The sequence below is a fragment of the Arachis hypogaea genome, chromosome 16 (assembly GCF_003086295.3).
Source record: "Arachis hypogaea cultivar Tifrunner chromosome 16, arahy.Tifrunner.gnm2.J5K5, whole genome shotgun sequence".
Lineage (NCBI taxonomy): Eukaryota > Viridiplantae > Streptophyta > Magnoliopsida > Fabales > Fabaceae > Arachis > Arachis hypogaea.
In genome coordinates this window covers 9,096,504-9,116,794 of record NC_092051.1, presented here as the reverse complement: position 1 = coordinate 9,116,794, position 20,291 = coordinate 9,096,504, and the positions used below count along the sequence as shown (strand labels likewise).

Here is a 20,291-nt window from a genome sequence, read left to right as displayed (position 1 = left end):
TTTTTTTAGTGCTTTTACTTTTACTACTCAAAATTTACCAAATACGCTAAAAAATAAAAAAAATCTTTTTTTCATTGAAAAAAATTTTTTTATCAAAATAATGGTGCCCAAACAATCACGTAATTTACCTTTTTTTTTTAAAGATATTTTTCTCTTAAAAAAAAAGATGTTTTTCATATAATAAATAAACAAAAAAGTACTTTTATATTGTTATACTCAAACATAATTAATAAATAAAAATATATTTTTACATGAGATATCCAAATATAAAATTACTTTTACTTTTTCATAAAATCTTTTAAAAAAAATAATTAAAAAAAAGATATTTTATTAGAAGTCACCCAAACAAGCTATTAATACCAAAGCTAGAAGGTAATACCAAAGCTAGAAGGTAATTAAAGTATCGGGTCAGATGAACCACTATTTCTTCTTCTTGAAGATTGCAGAATCTGTCACATTATTATTCCTAATTATGTTGGATTAATAGGCTGATAGCGGTGATGATTAATTTGTTGGGCTCTTTTGGTATGTGATGCCCCATTTTTGTCAAATATTATGGGTTAAGGTTTAGTCTTCATATTATTTGATTTGGTCCATCAGTAGGTTTGGGTTTAGTGTGAATAATTTTTGGTCCATTTGCTCTATGCAATAATATATATATATAAATTTAGGATTTGGATTCTCTAAAATTTAAATTTTATTCTAGAGAATAAAGTATGATCTCTTACTATTTATTTTATAGGTGAGACAAAAAATAAATATGAGAAAAAACTATTCAAGAATAGAAGATCATATTTTACCTTCTAAAATACAAATTTAAAATTTAGAAGATCCAAATTTATAAATTTAACCAACTTGAATTGATTGAGTGGACAATTCACTCGTCTACTCAATCAAGTATTGGTGATTTAAATCTCACGTTATGTGCATGCAGCAATTTAATGGCCAGACACTTATCTGTGACAGATTAATCTTTGACCTGTGTGACTAGAGGATACCGTGAGCAACTAATATATATATATATATATAAGGATTTAAAAAATATTTTGTGAATATTTTTATTTTAAAAAAACTCGATCTAAAAATAATAATTAAAGTATATATATATATATATATATATATATATATATATATATATATATATATATATATGTATATGTGTGTGTATTATATTAAATGTTTTAATAAAACATATTAACATATTTAATGGTTTTTAGTTGTTAGTACAAATATTTTTTAATAACATTTTTGTTGTACTAAAGTTAATTATCAAATTTAATTTAAATTTAAGTAATCATGAATTTTATATGTTTCAAGTATTCTTTACTTGTATAAGTATATAACTAATTTTTAATTAGTTAATATTAGTTAATTTTTTTATATTTTTATTTTTTGAAGAGTTTAAAACTTATAATTAGTATTTAAAGTTTAAGATAAAAAAACATAATGTTTTCAAAATTAATTAATATTAACTAAACAATAATTGATACACTAATTGAATTCTTTTGACTTTATATCTTAATGTTAAGACTTTTGTACTATCTTCTCTCTTTGTTCTTCTTTTATAAGTCACTTTAATGTATGTTAATTTCATATTTTGATGACATTTATTATTAATCTATAAAGATATTTAACTTATAAGTGTTGGACAATTAGTTATAAAGTAAGGGTTTATTTGGGTGAACTTTTAAAAAAAGATCTTTTTTGGAGTTATCTTTTTTTTTTAAATTTATGAAAAAAGTAAAAGTAATTTTATGTTTGGGTATCTCATGCAAAGGAATATTTTTATCTATCAATTATGTTTGGATATAACAATATAAAAATACTTTTTTGTTTATTTATTACATGAAAAACATCTTTTTTTTTAAGAAAAAAAGATCTTTTAAAAAAAGATGTAAATTACAGCTTCTAAAAAAAGATATTTTTCTTATTTTTCTATTGCTTTTACTTTTACTACTCGAAATTTACCAAACACATTAATTTTTTTTTATTAAAATAATGACACCCAAATAAAAACTAAATATGATGATAAATATAAATATATGTGTTTATGGGTAGAATTTGATTAAGCATTGACTCAATTTAATTGAGGTCCCATAAAGTGAAAAGAGTAGAGGTTTGTTAGTTGTTGCTGAGAATTTCTTGTTTATGCTAAACATTTTAACAAGCCTCTTTTTTCTTTAGGGTTCATCTAGTGTACAGATGCATTTTGGTACAGATTTACAGATTTTTGTTTTTATTTGGTTTAAGAGCGTATCACTAAAAGTGTTGCTTAAAGAGAAAGTGTTACCCTTAATCGTTAACTTGGCTCTGATACCAATTTTTAACTCTTTTATGTTTATAATGTGTATAAATTTGAAGATGTTGAAAATTTTTAGACTTAATACTCAATTTGGTCCTTGAACTTACATGCGAGTCTCAATTTAGTTCCTGAAGTTTCAATTGCCTCTATTTAGTCCCCAAAGTTTATAAACGTGCCTCATATTAGTCCCTGAAACGATTTTTAGTATAAAAACGTTAATGGAGCACTGTTATAGACTAGTTAAAACTTGTAAAATGATGCAGTTTTGGTTTTGGCATTTAAATAGCTCAAAAAGGGCATCGTATCACTTATTTTGTTAGGTAAAATGTTAATAAACACTATTTACAATGTTGTTTTTGGGTTATTTGAGTGCCAAAACTAAAACGACATCATTTTACAAAGTTTAGTGTGGCATTCGGCTGTTCACGATAGTGTTCCGTTAACGTTTGTACGTTGAAAATCGTTTAAAGGACTAACATGAGTTATGTTCACAAAGTTTGGGGACTAAATAAAGGCAATTAAAACTTTAAGGACTAAATTGAGGCTTGCATGCAAGTTTAGGTACTAAATTGAGTATTACTCTTTTATGTTTATAATGTGTATAGATATGAAGATGTTGAAAATTTCTATTATTACTAGTATTTATAATTCTGATTTCATTTTTATAGTTTTTTAATCTTGTTTTAGTTTATAATATTCTTTTTTGTATGGATTATTGTTTATAAAATCTTTTATCTGTTTGTCTTTTTCTTTAATATATTTTTTCAAATCTTCAAAAACTTCTTTTATTTCTACATTTTCCGTTGTTTCTAAATATCTTTTTAATTTTTCAACCTCATTCTCCATTTTTTCTTTTAACAGCTTTAATTCTTTTAAGTCATAATATAGTTTTCCAGGCATTTATAAATTTTTTAAGTTTAACTCCAACTTGTTTATATTTATTCTTATTTCTATCCTTTTTATTATAAGGTCATCAATTTCGATCTGAAGATTATTTAATTCCTTTTTATACTCCTTTATTTTACTTTTTAATTTTTTCGCTCTTTTTCTTTTTATTTTATTTTCTGGTCTTTCAATTTTTGTATGCTTCATTATTTATTTTAAAATTTCTGCAAATTCTATCATTGCTTCATCACTTTTTTCTAGAGATTCTATTAATTTTTCTAACTCTTCAACTTCTCTTTTTAACTTGTCATAGATTATTTTTAGAGCTTTAAATGCTCTTTGATTTATTTCAGAGAACTGCAAATAATTCAAACGATTTTCTCTTTCAAAGAGCTCTTGTTTCTTATCTTGATAAGTTACATATATTTCTTCTTTATTTATTGTCATAATTTAGTATTTAGGGTTTCATTTAATTTTTCGACCTTTTTTTTAATTCTTTTATTTCAGAATCTTCTTCTTTAATCTTTAACTTAGATAAACTTAAGGGACTATTAATTTTAGATTCTCTTATTTGAAAATTTGATGAAACCAATTTTCCTGATGGTTCTTTTAGTAATAGAACTGAGTTTTCAATCGCTTTATATTTTGGTATTTCTGTTTTTACAATTTTTTGGAATAATTCATCGACATAAATTCTTTCTCTGTTTTTAAATATTATACTATGATGGCTATTTGTTAAAGCATAATTTATTGCATATGTAATTGAAAATGGTTCATCATCTTGTTCCATTAGATTCTTTCTATGAAATTTATAAGCCAAACTTACAGATCTTCCAAGATTTTCAGTTGATAAAGGTATAGCATATCCAAGATGGGCATTAAATTTAACATTTACGTTTGCCAAATTTCCATGAACAATTCCAATTATTTGATCTATTGGGTCATCAGTAATTCTTTTGTCACAGATTGCTAAACTTATTGGTGAATTAATTCCTTTCATATATGTAGATTTAATTAAGACTTGTATAGTACTAATATCAATCCATCCAATTTTAGATCTTTTTTGTTGATCCTTAATTTTCTCAACTCAATTCTTCATTATTTATCAAAGCTATTTCAAGTTCTTCATTGGCAGATTTTATTTTTATAGGAGCTTCAAGTTGAATTTTTCCATAGTATATTATATTTTTTCTGTTAAAAACTTCTTTTAAAAGATTTTGTTTATTAAAATTTTCATTTAATTTGAGAGTTAATTCTGTTTTTAGAACAGCCTGCTTTTCATTATCTAATAAAGCAGTTAATCTATAATAATCAGATTCTTCTGTTAATTCTAAACTTTCTAAATAATTCATAATTGAAAGACTAGAATGAAGATGTACCTTTCTGGAGAAAAACTTCCTTTATTCAGTATATTTTACATAAGGGGTTTTTATCTCCAGAGGGGAGATTGTAGATACTAACTCCAGAGGGGAGTTTAGAACTATTTTTCCCTAAGGGGATTCTTCCTCAGACTATAGAATCGCCTCGGCAGCTTCCTCCTTGCTCTCCTAGCATATGAGTACTCTTAGCCTCCTGCTTCCTATTGTCTGATGCCTTTACAATTGCCTAAGCAGCCTATTTATAATAGTTGGGTTTGATGGACAATTCCCATCCTTACCCTTCTTATGACGTCATTGCTTACGTCATTGTTTGTTCTCTTTCACCAGCTACATTATTGGTGCTCTATGACCTAAGTGCTTACGTCACTATGCAATAATGTTGAAAGATGCTTCAGATGTGCGGTCCTCTTCTTTTATCATGTGACCGTCAGATGTATTGTCTTCTTCTTTCATCATGTGAGTTGATTCCGTTTCATTATTGCTTTCTTCAGATAACTCTGAGGCACATAGCTGGCACTTGTGGTATTCTCTGTCTTTTATCAAATAGCAGAGATTCCTCTTTATCCCTTCAGGGAGCTTTTCTAAAAGTCCAGATAAGTTGTAGAATGCTGATTCAAATTCTACCAAGAGTCTCATCTCTCTTTCTTCAATTTCATTTCTTTTACTGGACACAAGCAGAGTATTTCTACTTTTATAATTAATCCTTGTGTGAGATTCCTTCGTTATTTTTTGAGTTCTTTCAAAGACCCTTGCTAATGTGCTGGCTAGCCTTCCTTCATGACTGTAAATTGTTAAATCTTGAATTTGATCAATTGGTTAAAAATTTCCTGGGAAGACGGACATGAATATTACTTGGTGTGCTGGAACCAAGCATTCTTCTTCTTCATTAAAAATAGGTTGACTGTTTGTAAATTTTAGGGATATATCCCTTGGATTTACATTGTCAATCATATTTTTAAATCTCTTTACTGCATCAACGAATCCTGCAGGAAACTCACTAATAATTTATAGATCATTAAAAATTAAGATTGTATCAATTAATCCATACTGGAAAAACTGATAGGTGCCAGATGGGGAAGCATCTGGAAATATAACCAACTTTATTAGCTGTTCTTTGGCAACAGGATAATATTCCAAAATTGCCCTTTTTTCTTCAGTCCAATTCAGGACTATGTTAAGGGTTTCTCTGAGATTAGATCTACAGACCCTTTTCTTTTCCTTGATTTCAGCCCTTGTAGGAATGTTTCTTATTATCCCTGTTCTCTGGGTTTGAATTGGAGTTTTATCTGCTCTTTTTAGGGTTTGCTCTGGATGGAGAGTTTCATATTCCTTGAAGGATTTCTTTGCCTCTTCCAGTGTTAGGAACCCTCCTTTATGAATTATCTTTGACTGGTGTGTGAATGGTGCTGCTTTTTTCCAGGCATCATATACTCCTTTCATGGGGCCATTATAAATTACATAATATTTTTTATCTTGGGTGGATTTTTTAATGATTTCAGCAATTGTTTTATTTTTTGAAATTTTTTCTTCACCTGATTTGTCCACCATGCTTAGCTGGCTGAACTCTGATGTTTCTGCTTGTTGTGTTGATTTTATTGCTTCGATGGCCTTCTTGAGGGATTGGATCTGTGTCCTTATTTGCTGACAATGCTTGCATTTTTCGAGCTCTTGCTCATATTTTTGAATTTCTTGATCTAATGCGTTGTAGACGAACTCCATTCTCTTGTTAATGTATCTGCAATAACATTTTTGTCACCCTTAATATATTCAATTTTTATTGGATATTGTAACAAAAATAATTGCCATCTTACCAATCGTCCATGATTATAATCAACTTTTAAATTATATCGTATGAAACATGTTAGGTAGCTTGAATCTGTCCTTAATGTAAATTCTCTTGGTAGTAAATCAATTTTCCATTTCTTAAGAGATTTAATTGCTGCTAGAGTTTCCTTTTCATGAGTGGTATATCTCTGTTCTGTTGGAGTAAAAGTCCCTGAAATATACCTGCAAAGTAATTCCTTTAGGGAATCTTTAGAATCTAGTGATTCTTTTCCTTGTTCCAAACTTTTTATAGCTTTCTTAGCTTTTAGACATCCTGACCAGGTTATGTCTGAAGCATCTGTTTCTACTATTAAGTAGTCATTTTCTTCTGGAATATAAAGTTTTGGAAGTTTTTCACATAACTCTTTAATCCTTTGAATTTGCATACTATCTTTTTCATCCCATTTCCATTCTTTTTTAGTACTTATTTTTGGAAATAAGCTTTTAGTGTATTCTGTTATATTCTTTAAAAATCCTTGATCAGAAATATAATTTATACATCCTGTATTTTGATGGTGTTTTTGAATATTTTGAATCTTTATTTATAAATCCTTTTTTAAAAGCATAATTATCAAAACCTGTTTCCCATTTAAATTGAGATTGATTATCCCTAGATGTTCCAACTTCATTTTTTACTTGTATTGGAATTGCTGGTTCTTCGTCATTTGAATAATCTAGGATGTGTTCTTCATTTTCTATATTTTCAGAATTTACTAATTCTTCTTCTATCTGAAATCCCTGTTCCATAATATTATTTTCTTGAGCCATTTTTAATTGTTTAAAAAGCATTGTAACTTCTTCTAATTTTTCTTCAATATTCATAATTTTAGTGGTGGTTTTACTTTTAAATCTGTTATGTTGATTATATTTTGAAATTTTTCTTCTTTGGGATTTTCTTTTTCCTTATTTCTTTGAAATTTTATAGATACTAATATTTCTTCAAGCATATCTACTATAAAATTTAATTGTGGGTTAAAAATATGATAAAGATGTGGGGAATCATTTCCATGGTAACATTTCTTAGAAATTCCGTGTGAAAAATAAGTTTTTTCAGGTTTTTGAAGTCCTTCAATAAAACTTATAGTAAAATAAAGATTTTGAGAAAAATCATTTTGTATTGATTTTAAGAATTCGGTGTCATTACAGTTAACATTAGTTAAAATCATTAATTTTTGATCTATTAATTTTGATAACTTAATTATTTCTTCTCTTAAATCTTCTAATTTACTTTTTTCCATTAGGTGACGTTTTTCTTTGTGAAGAGCTACGGTTTTAAGTGAAAAATATGGCTTTAGAAAGTGTGGTTTAAGTAAACAAATCTTTAAATCTGTACATATTTAAGATCTGTACCTTATAATTTTCTTTTTCTTTAATATTCAAACATAAAGCCTTTTTCAGTTTGGATAATGTTTTTAATTGAAAATATAAATTTAAATATATATGAGAGTAGAAGAAAAAAGTTTTTTATTTAAGGTAATATTAAATACAGTTAACTGAAACTGAATCCTATTTTTGATTGAACAAATTTGCATTCAAAAACTAGAACTAGTACTGTACTAGTAAAAATCTGGAAGTGACAGAGAGACTCTCTACTTTGTGGTTTCAACTTTGAGGGTGGGATGCTGCTTTGGTTACCCGGCTGTGACCACTTATCTTACTCACTGTTCACTGTTTGAGTCAAGTGAGTGAGTGATCATAGCAAATTCAACCTCAACTACAACTTTCTCGGAGACAGTTCTAGTTTTAGATTCCCACATTTTAAGATCCATAAAAATGTACTATTTTAAGGTTACTTACTTGTCATGAAAAAAAAAATATTAATCTCTCCTTTATTTTTATTATAAATTTAATTCTGATATATTATCGGTGTAAAAAAAAATTTATACGTACATCTAATTGTATAATATTATATCAATAAAAATAACAATTTTTTATATTAACTGCATTAATAGTTATTAAAAAAATAAATGTAATCGTACGACTATATAAAATACTTTATACTATCGTCACATCAAAATTAAACTCTTTTATTATTGCATTCAAATTGCCTCAAAAAGATTAAATTCAGAGCATAGTTCTTAAGTGATTTAAGAAACGACCACTTTCTATATTTAATTCCTCCATAAGTATCCTAAGAATAAGAACACTTGATATATACTTGTTATCTAAATCAAATTTTAATTTTTGGTGACTAAACATACCACAAAGAAAAAGGACCTAAAAAAAAGAATAACACTCTTTTCTAATAATAATGTCTAAATTATTAGGGGGCAGTAATCATTCTAGGTACACCTACTTATTTAAAGTAGCAGTTTTAGTCATTAAATTTTAATTAGTTCTCTTTTTAGTTTTTAATTTACTTTTCATGACTATTTTACTGTTCTATAAGCTTTTGGGACCACCGCTTCTGACTTTCTGGGCTGGGCTCGTAGGCCCAAATCCATTAACTATTCGATGCTTTGAAAAGAGGACTTTATAGTTTATAGTATACAAGAAGTATCTGTATTAGTATCATTTAAATAAAGAGATTATGGAAGAATAGAAGATTAGGAATTCATACATAGAACTAATGACTTTGTCATATTTGTCATTTATTTAATTAAATCACTTCTCAGTTCCCAATGTTTTCCAGCTTCAGGTGTATTCTACTATCAATACCACCTTATTAATTAACTTACTCAAATTAGTGCTAGCAATCTTCTTTTAATAATGTTAATTGCATGGCATTTAAACATTGCTTATAAAAAAAAAAAAAGAAGAAGACACTGTTCATGTTCTTAAATTGATGAAATGGTAATTGGGTAGTACATAGAGGAGGGCAGAGTAGCAGGTAGACACACACAATAATGGTCTGAACGTGAAGACTGAACCATACGGATCCATGTTTTAATGACATTGACCCTCTCAGTAAACAGTGTCATCCTATATTGGCTGAAACTGACAAAGCTTTAAAACTCAGAAAATCATAACCAATCCCACTAAATTCCACATATTATTACTTCTGTTTGTATATGATACAAACAAACATGATATGTGAAATCAAATAGGGAGAGGTTGCAGTTTGTACTAGTAGTACACATCTCCAATAGCATTTTTGTTGATTCATTTTATTGTCTTGATAATTGCATATTATGCCATAAAAAGGTACATGGCAGCTTCAAACACTAGAAATTGGAAAACTAATCAATACATATGAAAAATCAGGCATAACACAAATACCAAAAAAATAAAGCATGAAATTGAAAAATGAAATTATGCATTCATAGACCATAGTAATTGTCAAAATTTATCAGTGACAAATAGACTTAACACAAAAAAAAAGCCTCAAATTTATAAACTTGTGAATTTATAAGCACCAACCAGTACCTTCAGCTTATCAAACTCTTGAGTTAACATATGAGCTTTTACAAATTTATAACTTTATGTCTCAGATCTAGTTTATGAGCTTTAAGATTCAAATTATCTAAGCTATAGGAGTTTAATTCAACTCTTGAGTTTGATTACCTTGGGCAGCAATCATGAGCAGCATCTTGAACATCTTATCAAGCCATTTTCATTACAATCTGGGCACCTTCTCAATCCTCCTTCTTTCTCCTCAAAAACCTTTCTGCTACCACTACAGTTAGGACATGGAACAAACCTTGCATCACCACAATTCTCACACACAAAACCAGGATCATGAACAGGGAAACCCCTCAAGAGCCTTGCCAAGTCTCCATTCTCATTCAGCTTCTTAAGATCCTCAGCATTCCCAACATGGTTCCCTCTTATGAAAACCTGTGGCAGTGTCACTGCTTTAACACCAAGAGCATCCTGAAGCTCCTTCCTATAAGATGAGTCCATTGAGATGTCTCTCTCATCAACAGCAACCCTGAAACCTCTTAGTATCATCCTCACTGAACAGCAATCTTCAAAGGTCTTTCTGATCCCTCTCAAACTTGTGCAATAAACCACTATTCTGTCTTCAGTTCCAGGCAAATGGCACACACTGTTGCTATTATTATTAGCAAATGAAGTAGTAGTTGAAGAAGAAGAACAAGAAGAATACAAAGGACTAGACCCCATTGATCTGACACCATTATTATATAGATTATTGTTGTTGGTGATGATGATGTTGATGTTGGTGTTGCTACCTAGTTGTCTTGAAGACAAAGCGCGCCTGTAACTCCAAGCAACACTTGGGTCCAGTTTTGCAAGCAAAGCTTCTTCAGACAAGTGCTGCCAAAGTGGCTTCTTTGAAGAAAGGTTTTCACTTTCCATGTTGAGTTTTTCTGATGAGGATGAGGCTTCTTTCAGTGACTCAAATGAATCTAGAAGCTTCTTCCTTGCAGAGCCGTCAAAGGTTGTGTACCTGCATGATGAACTTGTTTTGTGTGAGATACCACCACCAACAATGGAAGAAGTAGTAATGTGAAGGTGGGTAAGATCTTGTTCTTGTTCTTTTGCTTCTTCATCCAAGTCATGCATAAGTTCCCATGTGTTGATGACTGAATCTGGGGAGAGTGATGATTGTTCTTGCTGCTCAGTTTTTTGAGACTCATCAGCAGCATGTGATGGTGGTGAATCCTTCATAAAGTTGGAATCTTTTTGGTCAATCAGGAGAAGGGAGCCATAGGTGGTGGAAGTGAGGAACACAAGGTGGTGTGTGTCACCCTTTTTTGTTGGAGGGTGATGGACAAGAGGCATTTGGAGTGACATAGCTTTGGGAACCTTTGGTGAAGAATTGAAACAATTTGAAGCAGAAGAAGAAGAGGTAGAAGAAGAGGAAGAAGAAGAAGAAGAAGCGAGGGAAAGAGAAAGAGAAGAAGAAGGAGGAGGAGAAGGATCCTCTGAGGTTGTGTTTGCAACTATGGTGGTGGTTCTTGATGCTGTGCAACCCATGATGAATGCAACAACAAAGTTTAGCAGAAAAATAAGTAAACAAACTAAACTGATGAAATGAGAAATGGGTGTGGTGTGATTGTTGTTTTAGCTTACTTTCTCCTAAAAAAGGTTTTTTTTTTTTCCCTTCCTTTCTCTCTCCAAGCTTTTTGGGTTAGTTGTCTGATATGAATGTATTCTTTGTGTGAAATAGTAGTTGTTGTAGATTTGTAGGGGTATTATGATGAAGATGCTTTTGGAGGCTTAGATGGAAAGTATGACATAGAAAGAAGGAATTTGTGTTTGAGAGAAAAAGGTGGTGGAAAGGAGCTTTCAATTCAAGTAGGTTGGAGAGGGAAGTTGAAGAAATAATATCAATTCAATTGAGAGTTAGGAAAAAAAAGTAAGTAAATAAATAAATAAAAATCAAGGTTAGGACCATTTTTTTAAAAATTATTGGGAATTGACAAGGGTCCATGTTTTCAAGACACTTGATCATTGGAAGATTCCTGTTCCTTTCCTAGGGTGAACTTAGTATTATTTTTGTAATAACATACTTAAGTCTAAAGTATTGTTATTTTTGTTGTTTATACTTGTTTCTGTGTCTTTTCTTCAGTAGTGTTAAGCTACACATTTTTTACAGTATTCCAAGTTTAGAAGACTGTGCTTACTTCAATTTTAGTTTATCACTTTATCTTGAATCCACAGTCTTGTATTTTAATTTGTAAGCATTCATGCATTTAAATTTCTACTATTGGCATTAATTTGGATTTTTCATTTGGCCTAGTTATTAGTAACTTGTTAGATGCAACCACAAATAATATTTCTTTATGTCTTTGAATAAATGAAAGTATAACAGCAAAGCCATCTTCTTCAACTACCATGTGTAGTGTTACATTTTCATTCAATGCCAGAAAGACAAAAAGAACCAAATCAATCACAACAAGAGAAAGGAATTACAAAATTGTGTTAGTCCACAAGCTGTTGTTTTTCATATTTATTAGCATCAATGTCATTTAGATGGTGAGTTTGAACTTCTTTGCTCTCAATTAAAGCATAAATATATATAATATATAGAAAGCCAATAGTGCAGTCAGTTAGCACTTAGCAACTTCACCTTTTAAGCCAATATATCTTCACTTTCCAACACAAGCATCCAAAAATACCACTTATGATTAATAGATTTCAAAAAATTACTTAAGCTTTAAGTTTGATGATGAGGTGATGAGTACCTTATTTTTAAACTTTGTTGAGTTCTGGCAATAATGGTGTGAATGAGAGAATTACTGGTATTTCATGTTTGATTAGATGAGATTAATAAAGAATCCAAATAAGATTATGATGTGCTCATGTGAATCTTTTGTCTTCATTTATTTGTCATTGTCATGGTCCTTATAGTGGTACACTTAATTCTTAAGAATATTGTCATGTCTCTTTAAGTGTAATTAGCATGATAATCATCAACCAGTAACATCTATCACCATCCAATTAATAATATACCTTAATGACATTACATGCCACATTATGTGAATCTTAGCAAGTTAAGCTCAGATAAAAACTGTTCAAAAGAATCACTCTAAATGAATAAATAGAGTGAAAGGGAAGGGTATAGGTGCCAATAATGTAGGGCAATTACAAACATAACAATGTGGGATGATAAGAAATAATCAAGGCAAAACTGCAAAATATGGAACAAGTTGCCATCGTTTCTTTTCTACCCTTACAAACAGATTGAAACAGACATTTCATTAAAGAGTTAAGGACCACTAAGGATAGCCAACTCATAACTTTGTGACACCAAAAGCACAGGTCACAATTCCATTGTTCCTTTGTGGGTCTGAGCTACATGTTAAAGCTAAAGTATCTGTCTTATCATCTACTTTGTTGCTTTACTCATAACCCTTTTCAAATTTCAAAAGAAAAACTAAGAAAAAAATGGTAATAAAAGGTAGAAATCTTTTTTATGTTGTTCTCATCCTGTAGCATTTCAGGTTCACGTTTAACCTACAAAAATTAAGCTTTCAAAATAAAATAAGGAGATTGAAAGTATCTTTGAATTTTCATTAGGTGAATAATAATCTGACTTGGATATCATGTGTTCATTGTATGCTTTTATTCTAAGGTAGAATTTCACTGCATAGATAATAGAATTCATCCAACTTAAGAAGATAATCTTATACTACCAAAAACAGAATATTTACCCCCCCCCAAAAAAAAAAAAATTCATGGGGGTGATACAAAATTTAGTCTTTTTCATCAATCATCATAACTTGTCATTGCCAACATCCCTTTGGTTCTTGTACTTCAAAGGGGGCAATTGGTCAACCTTCAGTACCAATAATAGTAAACCTGCAATTGAGCCCAACAAGGAACACGTATTGCAGAGTTTTTGACTTGAGTAATTATATCTAAGACTAATAATGTTAGGCTGATTTGACAATTTTTCAGATAAAAGAGACACCCAATTCTGTCAGACAAATGCAGTGTTAAGGACTGAAGCAACTCCCAAATAGAACATTCTAGGAAGCTAAGTCAATGCAACACAGTGAAAATGCCTTGACAGATATAATGCTTAAGATCTTTGTAACCAATGCAATCGAAATAGAGGCACATAAACATATTATAAATTGACAAACTAGCAAACCCGAAATCAATGCAGCTCATCAAGCTCATTCAAATCAACACAATCTGGTTAATAGGACCTGTTCCAAATGTTATATTGTAAGACCATGTAATTTATTGAAACATAAGTCACTTTCACATGCCACCAAAAAAATAAGATGGAAACCACTTACTATCTTTGAGGAATAGTAGGGGGGAAAAATGCATAAAATAGGAGACGGTAATGATTATGCAGTGTTGCGATTAAGGTTATTAATAATAGGATAAGAGACTTTGAGACAAAGGTTTAAGACCACCAGTCAAGTTTTCTACAGCAATTTTAACTAGTATACAATCTTTCTCATGCTATTTATTCGATGATGCACCAAAAATACTCCCACCAGTTTTTATAAAGCATTACTCTCTCTTTGTGCAGTAAATATGAGCTGCAGCTGCAACTGCAACTTATTCATTATTGGCATATGTATTGGGGGATCTTAAATCAATAAATACAATTCCAGAGAGAGAGAGAGTAACTGGTGAGGTTAACAAGTAGGGGTGTACATGGGCCGGGCTACACCGGGTTTGGCTTAACTCAGGCTCGACCTGAAATATAGACCGGGCCTAATTTTTAGACCTTAACCCAATTTTAGACCCAATGAAACCTACGCACCTTCGGGTCGGGTGAAAATCGGGTCTTTAGCATGTAAAAATCACCTAATCTCCAACCATTATTTCACAATTCACATAGTAAAATTCACTTAAAAAAAATAACAAGAACCAACCCTAAACCATAATCAATACTAATATTGTCTAATAACACCAAATATTTAAATCAATACAAATAACACAATATTATGCATTAGTCTAAAATCTTATACATTTTAAATATAAAACATTAACTTATAATCTTATAATGCCTAATAACACAAAATATTAAGGTTTACAATATTTAAATTCCACATAAGAATAACCATCATCCATCACTAATAACACAAAATATTAATTATGTATGATGACCATGCCACCGGACCGAGTTCGGGTGACCCGAGCTATGGCCCGGACTCGACCCGAAATAATAACCGGGTATATTTTTGAGACCCTTCCCCGGCCCTAAACCCGATGAAATCACACTAAATTAGTCCCTAAAATGTTCAGGGCCGGGCCGGGCCAGGCCATGTACACCTCTATTAACAAGGGAAGCGAAGTTAGTCTCACATCGCTTGTTCTTAGCAAGACAAGAAAATTTATATAATCAAAGAGTGAAATACAAGGTCACGACCTTACTTGAACAGGATCTGTTCTATAGGCTTGTACATCTGTATCCTCTTGGAGGCTCTCGTCTGTGGCAGCGGAGGATCGTTCTTGCCGCAGGTTCTGTGGCGGGATGGTCACACGGTTGTCTGACAGACCCACACATATTTTTTAACTTATTACAACAAATATATCTGTTTTAGTCGCTGCCACTTTATTGTTCGAAAAAGCTATAATTGATGCTGAGGTTGCTGTTCTTCCGCTCCGAGAGAACTGATGTCACCATCGCTGCTGTGAATTAAAGAATAAAGAGGGGTGTCGCATTTAACTTCTGGGTTTCGACACGTTGAGGTAGGGGGTTGGGTTGGATTTTGAGATACTAAACTGCCGGCTGGAAATCGGATTTTCTTGAAACTAAATAAAAACTTTGAAAGTGAATTACTAACTCAATAGTGATTGAATTGATAAGGGATTAAAAGTTATGTAAATATAATAAATGGAATTATTAAGATTCGTATTAACTAGAAAATTAGTTATGATTTTTCAAAAACACAAACACATATCAACATTAAAAGAGCGTCCCTCTTTCTACAGTAATTTATTTAGACAACCAATTCATTTATTTAATAGTTTCATCACCAACTATCTTTATATATACACATCAACCAATTTGTAGGCTTTAGGATAAAGTTGCAGACTTAAAATTATATTGATACTTCAAATTTTAAATCATGGTTCATGATCAAAATAGAAAAAAGCTTTGGATACTTTAATTGCAGTAAGAGCCAAAAGAAGCTACAGTGCTGATAATAATATTTTTTTCCATATTTTACATAATAAAATACATTGAAGTTTCCTTGCACCCTCAAGGCACCCCAATGTAGGATGAGAAACCCATGTTTCCAAAAACCTTTTTTTTTTTTCATTTTTGGAATTACAATCCAACTAACTAAAACTGAATATTTAGAAGAAATTACACAGGGCCAGTTCTAAGGGCATTGTCTAGATCAGAAATGAGATCATTCACATCCTCAATCCCCACAGATATGCGCACTAGATCTTCGGTTAAGCCTCTTTCTTCACGAACCACCGATGGTATGCTTGCGTGCGACATGAAACACGGCAAACTGATGAGGGACTTCACACTTCCTGCCAACAAGAAGAATAACAGTCACAACTGTGAAACTGAATCATTTCTAGTAAGTTGCACTTGCATCATGGAGCTTCTCAGTAGGTGCAATAAACATAATAATGTTGAAACAGTACTATAAGACTAGGCATAGTTATCAATGTTCAAATTTTGAACTTCACAAAGAGATCTTATCTATTCTGCCAATCGAAAACTATGTTAATTTTTTAGAAGCATTGTGTGGAATGATCATTACCGAAACTGACAGTTATGCTGAAGTACTTGGTAGTTTCAACAATATGCTTTGAGAGTGCCAGGGAACCTGTTAAAAAGCTAAGCACAGATCCTGCACCTTTTGCCTGCAAGGAACCAGAGAATATATGATAATCAATTCCAGGCATAGCAACAACAATCTTTAATTTCAATATATATATGATACCTGCGAGTAGTGTAAATCGTGTCCAGGATGACCAGGCAGACCAGCATAGTTTACTTTCTTCACTAGAGGATGGGAGGCAAGGAACTCGGCAATCTTCTGAGCATTATCCTGCACATATTGACTCAAAGTTACAACATTGTTGTTAGGGGGAAAACATGTCACCAACCAAACCATCTTCACTCTGCATCACCATTATATATATATATATTAAGGAAAGCAATAATGTCTTTGGTTACTGGTATTTTGGTTAATTGGGTGTTTAATGGACAAGATCTGACATGCATTAACAGATAAATAGTAGAAGCACTTCGAGTACAAAAAGATGTTTCAAGAAGAACCTGTTGTTTCTCAACTCGCAGGGACATCGTCTTGATTCCTCGCATACAGAGCCAACAGTCAAATGGAGCCAAGCCTGAACCCTCTGCATTTTGCAAGAAATATAACTCTTTTCCCAACCTTAAGAGGTTTAATGAAAAGAGGTAAAGATTTTGGAAAGGATGAATAGTGAGTAATGTGATGGACTAACCAGTTAAATAACACTGCTACTGTAAGTTCAACAAATACTAACAAGTACAAATGCGAGAAAATAAGGGGGTAAAGAGGGAAAACATCAATATTTTCTCTTTTTTTTTCATATTTAACATATTTAATATCTGAAAATCAGGAACCACCTTTCATCTTTCACAGCAAGCACACCAGCCATAATATCGCTATGTCCAGAAATAAATTTGGTAGCTGAGTGCATAACAATATCTGCAGGGGACAATAAAGAGTCAAAGCTTTTCATTTTATCTTATCCAATATATATTTCTACTCAACAAAAATGGAGTAAATATTAGGATAAGAATACAGTATCAAGTGACCAAAACATAAAATACAAGAGAAGTGGGAGAATATGTTTATTGCCATTGCCTTGTAACGCTTATACCGTCAAATAATAATAAAAAATTAATAATAATGCTTATACCTGCTCCAAGTTCTAATGGCCGAGACAACACAGGTGACATTATACTATTATCCACCAACACCAGAGCACCATGTGCATGAGCCATCTCAGATATTTTCTGTGAATGAATTAAGAAAGGGTAAAAATATCATTATTGTGAGAAGAAACCACCAAAGAATATTCCATAGTCAAAGCCAAAATCATGATTATAAAGGACTTCATAGCTGATAACAGCAAAAAACATCAGGTAACAACACTAAAAATTCAGAATTTCACATTCAGCATCATACTCGAATATCAGTAATTTGTAGTCGAGGATTGGTTGGGCTCTCAAGCCACACAAGCTTAGTCCGGGGTCCAATAGCAGATGCAACCTCATTAAGATCAGTTGTATTTACCCGTCTGCAAACGTAAGAATTCAACTACAATCAGCAATTGGTCTTTTACTTCATGGAACAAACAAACTTGATTGGTTTGTTGCCATAATTAATTACTGGTTATGGAAAAAAATGAACAAGCATAACTGACAAGTTAGACTAACTTGACCACAATGCCATTCTTTGGAGTTACTCGGGACAGCAACCTGTCTGTTCCACCATATAGATCATCTCCAGCAACAATTTCCTCACCTACATTATATTATATTATCAGTGCCAAATATCAGAAAATATAATTTTTGCATCAATAAGGGGGAAAAAGAACAGTCCTCTGAGAATTCATGGCTTTCAGTCCCATAGTGCATCAATCAGTAAGTTTTCAAAATGAATCCAACAAACGAATAATCTAGGGAAAATACAAATAGTGATGACACTGCACTGCATGAGTGAATGCATGCAGAGACTCCAACTCCAAAGAATGAAACTACTCATATTCTTAAATATTCAGTGATGAATCTAATCTAAATTTCACAACTAAAAATGAAGAAAAACCAGATTATAGCACAATGAAGAAAGAAAAGGCACCAGCTTGAACAAGATGAGAAACAGCACTCAGAGCAGCCATTCCACTGGTGAAGCATAGGGCTCTATCCCCCTTATCAAGTTTCGCCAACAAACTGAGAACACAGCATGCAAGGTAAAACATGGTGAGAAAAGAAAACATTAATGCCGCAATATTGGCAGTTGCAATGGTAAACAAACAGAACTAACGGGACACAGCGAACCTTTCTAAAGCATCTCGAGTGGGATTTCCACTTCTGGTATAATCATAGGGACCATTTTCTATTGCATTAGGCTGCATGAATAGGAGTACTGGTCAATAAACATAATGAGATCAAGAGAAAACTACTCCCTCCATTCCAATTAGTACTCTTACTTTTCCAGTACATCAGAAAATCAATGTATCTAGACACATTTATGTCCAAATACATTCAAAAGGTTCATGTCACAGTCAGTATCAAAAAATCAAAGCTTCACCTGCTTAAAAGTAGCAGTCTGATAGAGCGGATTACTGACTGCTCCAAAAGGATCAGACTCATTCTCGAAATTCATAACCAATGTTGAGATATTAGGCTCCAAAATTTCCTCTTCTGCAAACAGAGATGACTAGGATTTACACATAAAACATAAAACAACATTTTGTAAAGTCTGGTTTGCAGCACATACCAGCAAAACAATCCACTGCATCATTCACCAAAGATGATGTGGTCCCATCCATCACTTTATCAACCAAGCAATTCAGCCTGAAACCCTTTGCAAAGATCACTCTCTTTGTGCCGAAATTTGCTGAATTCTCAAAAGCCAAGCAGGCCCAACTGTTTGAAGCAGTTGTTCTCTGTAACAGATCACACCAATGACAGAATGAGAAGCATGATTCAAAATGGATTATCATCATTGAAAAGAAAAATTCGAAGCTTCTGATTGAAATAAAAATGGTCCCGGAATCAAGTTTCCCAAAATCATGGGGTGAGAAAATTCTCACTTCTCAAAGCCTCAAGACCACATTTTTGCGCAGCTCAGCCATGTATCAGAGCCATACACTGCACCCCATTTTGCTGAATGAATATAAAGAGTGAAAGAATGTTTCTTTTTTCAGGAAACAAACAGAAAATAAGGCAAAATGAGAATATGGTACTAAGAAAGGACAAGGGTTTTTACCTGATGGTGGTGATGAAGAACAATGGAGTGAAGGAAGGGTCTGAGAGAGATGGATGAAGAAATCATGATGGAAAGTTGGAATCTTTTGAAGCGTTTGATTCGGAGTTGGATTATACTAAAATTAATGTTGTCTGGGGCATTACTCAACCAGCAGTGCCGCCTCTTATAAAGACAAGAACTTTATATAGTTAGTTACTTAGTTATATACTCAAAATTCAAAAATGAAAAGCAATACTAAAAAAAGAAGAAGATACAATGAGAAAGAAAATAGGGGAAAAGGTAATGAGAAACTCAAAAAAGTTAAATAAAATTTTTGTTTTTACATATTTTTTTTCCATAAGATTCTAAAATAAAAGTAAAACTAAAAAATAAAAACACATAACAAAAATATTCTTAATCGTTAATTACGAAAGAGAAAGAATAACCAAATTATAATATATTGATGAGTTCATTTTTTAATTGCTGGTATAGCTTTGTTAATTTATGAAACTTACTTCCCTCTATTAAAACTTAAAGTTAACCTCTCTTTGACATCATTTAAAAAAATTATCAGATCACTTTCAATAATGAAAATCC

At 31.6% G+C, this 20,291-nt stretch overlaps 2 protein-coding genes across 3 annotated transcripts; both read right to left on the bottom strand.

Annotated features, from left to right (window-relative positions):
- Positions 1–9,633: 9,633 nt before the first annotated feature.
- LOC112758223 (uncharacterized) lies at positions 9,634–15,485 on the bottom strand. Its single transcript, XM_025806833.3, has one exon. It carries the CDS (start codon positions 11,269–11,271, stop codon positions 9,907–9,909), a length of 1,365 nt encoding a protein of 454 aa, XP_025662618.1. The 5' UTR covers positions 11,272–15,485; the 3' UTR covers positions 9,634–9,906.
- Positions 15,486–15,853: 368 nt separating this feature from the next.
- On the bottom strand, positions 15,854–19,888 carry LOC112756653 (cystathionine beta-lyase, chloroplastic). 2 transcript variants are annotated; one of them, XM_025805276.3, is made up of 14 exons: positions 19,716–19,888; positions 19,540–19,612; positions 19,224–19,392; positions 19,035–19,147; positions 18,782–18,852; positions 18,582–18,673; positions 18,161–18,248; positions 17,910–18,021; positions 17,641–17,737; positions 17,345–17,426; positions 17,012–17,129; positions 16,674–16,781; positions 16,491–16,593; positions 15,854–16,254 (listed from the first exon to the last, which is right to left on the bottom strand). In XM_025805276.3, the coding sequence occupies exons 3-14, from the start codon at positions 19,273–19,275 to the stop codon at positions 16,079–16,081; spliced, it is 1,212 nt and encodes a 403-aa protein (XP_025661061.1). In that variant the 5' UTR covers positions 19,276–19,392; positions 19,540–19,612; positions 19,716–19,888; the 3' UTR covers positions 15,854–16,078. The 2 variants fall into 2 exon arrangements, with proteins under 2 accessions (XP_025661061.1, XP_025661060.1); XM_025805275.3 differs by lacking the exon at positions 19,540–19,612 and having other exon boundaries at positions 19,716–19,883.
- Between the last annotated feature and the right edge of the window lie 403 nt (positions 19,889–20,291).